The 3515-nt window shown below is 31.5% G+C and overlaps 1 protein-coding gene across 2 annotated transcripts; it reads left to right on the top strand.

The window, feature by feature from the left end:
- The first annotated feature begins 205 nt into the window (after positions 1–205).
- On the top strand, positions 206–2947 carry LOC107471253 (homeobox-leucine zipper protein HAT7). Of its 2 annotated transcripts, none has more exons than XM_016090705.3 (3): positions 206–506; positions 598–1025; positions 2206–2947. In XM_016090705.3, the coding sequence occupies exons 1-3, from the start codon at positions 374–376 to the stop codon at positions 2611–2613; spliced, it is 969 nt and encodes a 322-aa protein (XP_015946191.1). In that variant the 5' UTR covers positions 206–373; the 3' UTR covers positions 2614–2947. The 2 variants fall into 2 exon arrangements, with proteins under 2 accessions (XP_015946191.1, XP_015946190.1); XM_016090704.3 differs by having other exon boundaries at positions 595–1025.
- Positions 2948–3515: the final 568 nt, after the last annotated feature.

Here is a 3515-nt window from a genome sequence, read left to right as displayed (position 1 = left end):
TTATTTTATTAAATATGCAGATAATTATTTTAATATAAAAGTTTAAATAAATAATTTAAAAATATAATATGTTTTGATTTGATTAATAATTGTTGATATTGTTAAAAAAAAATTATTAATCAGCTAACATTATCTTTTTTGAGAAAGAAAAAAAAGAAAGCGAGAGAAATTGGGATATGTATGAGTAGTATAGAGGATGGCAGGATGGGCAGTGAAAAGGGGTCCAATATTTGAGATGCAATAGACTTATTCTTTTTTTTCTCTCTCTCTCTCTCTTTCTGTTTCTGAAACCTCTGTGAAGCATGAGAGTGAGAGCCCCCTTCAAATCCATCTCATCACCGCCACAAATTGCATGAATCAATAACAATCATACATGGCCTTCCCTCCTTCTCACTCTTTCATCTTCCATCATGATCATCAACAACCACAACATCACCCTCTCCGTACAACTCCTCCTTCAGCCCCCGACTTCCCCTCTTTCCCGCCTCACCACCTCCACTTTCCAGGTTTTTAACTAACTTCTCTAACTAACTTCTTTAATTTCAATTTCCCCGCGTTTTTCGGTTACATGTTTTTATGTTGTTGTAATTCCAGCAGGAGGAGGTGGTGGTGGTGGTGGAGGCTCTTGGATGAAGCGATCCATGTCGTTTTCAGGCATAGACACCACCAAGAACTGTGGCGGCGGCGCCGGCCCTGACGAGTTAGCGCTACTGCACGGAGACGATGAGCTCTCCGACGACGGATCCCAAATCGGGGAGAAGAAGAAGAGGCTCGGCATGGAGCAGGTGAAGGCTCTGGAGAAAAGCTTCGAGGCCGGCAACAAGCTCGACCCCGAGCGCAAAATGCAGCTGGCCAAAGCCCTTGGGCTTCAGCCGCGCCAGATCGCCATTTGGTTCCAGAACCGCCGTGCAAGGTGGAAGACCAAGCAGCTCGAGAAGGAGTATGAGGTCCTCAAGAAGCAGTTTGATGCCGTTAAGGCCGATAACGACTCCCTCAAAACGCAGAACCAGAAGCTCCACGCTGAGGTAATATAACTGTTAGAGATAAAATCAATTTATATGTCTTAACAATCTTGTATCATGATTTGTAGAGTTTGTTTATAAAAATATTTATAATTCTTCAGAAAATTTTGATAATTTTTTGCTAAAAATGTTTGTTTTTTGAGGAATTTCATCTATCTTTTTAGTTTTTACTGACAATATTCTTGTTTAATTTAAATCTAGATTTTATTATTACCATTATGTATTGGAAATAGTATTATTTTTAATTTTTATTCTGGTGAAGTAGCATTATTACTGTTATGATTTTCAATAGTAGCATAGATAGATATTTTTTTTAAAGTATTAAATTGGTTTTGGAAAAGGCCAGAGGTACTTGAAAACCTCTTCGGATCTTGGTTTGGAATGAGTTCGTACCATTTTGAATAATTGGTTTGTGTCTTTGATCTTTGATTCAATTACTCAATCATTGAGTTCTGTGGTTTCAATCAAAATGTTTCTTTATTCTATGTATTTCTTTTTATTAGATTTTATGTTTGAAGAAAAGTAAGCTATTAATACTTTTTTTTCCCGTTTAGAAAAAAAAAATTCTTTATATATATAACTTGATTTTATTGATTGAATTATATATGATCACATCATCCATATAGCTGATTTATAAAGTAACTGATTCCATCATCAAATGTGTGCTTGATTGTTAGTTGATCATTCTTATGAAGAGTACAATTTATATACAGTGTATGTGTGTGGCAGTGTCAGAACCCAGAAATCAGAACTACATTTTAATAGTAATCTTTGTTTCTCTTTTTCTATTGAATCCTCTGAGTCTCTGCCATAGTTAGATTCCAACTATGCTATTCATTAGTAATAATAAAAAAAATAAAAATAAAAATAAAAGTCGTTGGACTGGAGCTCTCCACATGGGAAATAGAACTAAAATATGATCATTATTATTATTGATTCGGCTTTTGCAATGTTATTACTTCTTTATCTGCGGTTTTTTAATCATTTAAAACCATGCCTAGGTTTTATATATTATGAAATAGCTATATTAAGCATACATAAAAAAATTATTAAGTTAATTATTAATATAAAATATAAATTAAAAATACAAATAACTATATTACTTGATTTAATAATTATTTTTGACGTGTATATATTATTTTTGATGTTTACTTTATTTGTAATGGTGTTTATGAATTTGCAGCTAGAAGCTCTAAAGGGTAGTAGGGAATGGTGTGAAAATGGAACAATGATTACTCTAAAGAAAGAAAATGAGGGTTCTTGGAGCAACAATGGAAGTGATAATAGCTCAGATATGAACTTGGATCTTTCAAGAACACCAGTGATGAATAGTCCAGTGTCTTCTTCTCATAATAATAATAATAATAACAATAATAATAATAATAATAATAATAATAATAATAATAAAAGCCTTGTTCTACCAAATAATTCTCTTAAGCCAGCAAGCATAACACAGCTTCTTCAATGTTCATCTTCTTCAAGATCAGATCTTCAAGATGAAGGCTTTTGCAACATGTTCCACAACATTGATGAGCAGCACCAGAATTTTTGGCCATGGCCTACTACCGAGAATCACCACCATTTTCATTGAACACTATATATATTCTTATTGAATTAAGAAAATGATTTTGGACATTATTAATTAATTTATATATATATACATGCATGGTTTTACTGCAATGGCAATATTGCAATTTAGAACCGTTATTATGTAAGGGTGAAATTTCATGATGATGAGATCAAAAGAAAGATCATTAGGCTTAGATCAAGTTATTATTTTTTGTTTTTCTACCAAAGTTTCAGTTTCTTTTTTGCAATTTATGCTTATGATGATAATGTAGATTATTGGTGTATGTATAAAGTTTGAACAAATCTACTTAAGTGGTGTACTTTCAGTATATAGTGCAACTACTTCTTTCCCATTTCATCATCACACTTTAATAATTATTACTCTATTATTGCAAAATAAATATTATTTTGATATAGTCTGGATAGGATGGAATACACCATATATATAATAAATCAATGTTAATATTAATATCTTCTTCATATAAATAATTAATCATTATTATATAAGGTTTAAGATATACTATAGCCCCTAATTAGTGGGTTTCCAGCACTGGCACGTAGTATGGGCCACAAATAAATTAAAATAGGATTCTCTGTTTGCATTCTTTAAGAAATTATTATTATTATTATTATTATTATTATGAAAATATATTGTTATTCCTATTTTTAATAGTATTACTTTACAAATGATTTACACATAATATTTTTTAATTATATTTTATATGATTTTTTTTTTCAAAAAAAGTGATATTATCAAAGAGTGACTATCTATTATTATTTGGAATGGTGATATAATTGAATGGATTGGGGGAAAATTGCATGGAAAAAGGTGGGGTTTTTGTGTATGAAAAAGTTCTTCTCATAAGATCAGTGGTGGCTGACTTCATGGATAGTGTAGTAGTAGTGATGAGAGGATTAAAAAGG

Source organism: Arachis duranensis, chromosome 10, assembly GCF_000817695.3.
Source record: "Arachis duranensis cultivar V14167 chromosome 10, aradu.V14167.gnm2.J7QH, whole genome shotgun sequence".
NCBI classification, from domain to species: domain Eukaryota; kingdom Viridiplantae; phylum Streptophyta; class Magnoliopsida; order Fabales; family Fabaceae; genus Arachis; species Arachis duranensis.
Note: the sequence above shows the minus strand (reverse complement) of the source record. Positions and strands in the feature narration are given on the sequence as shown.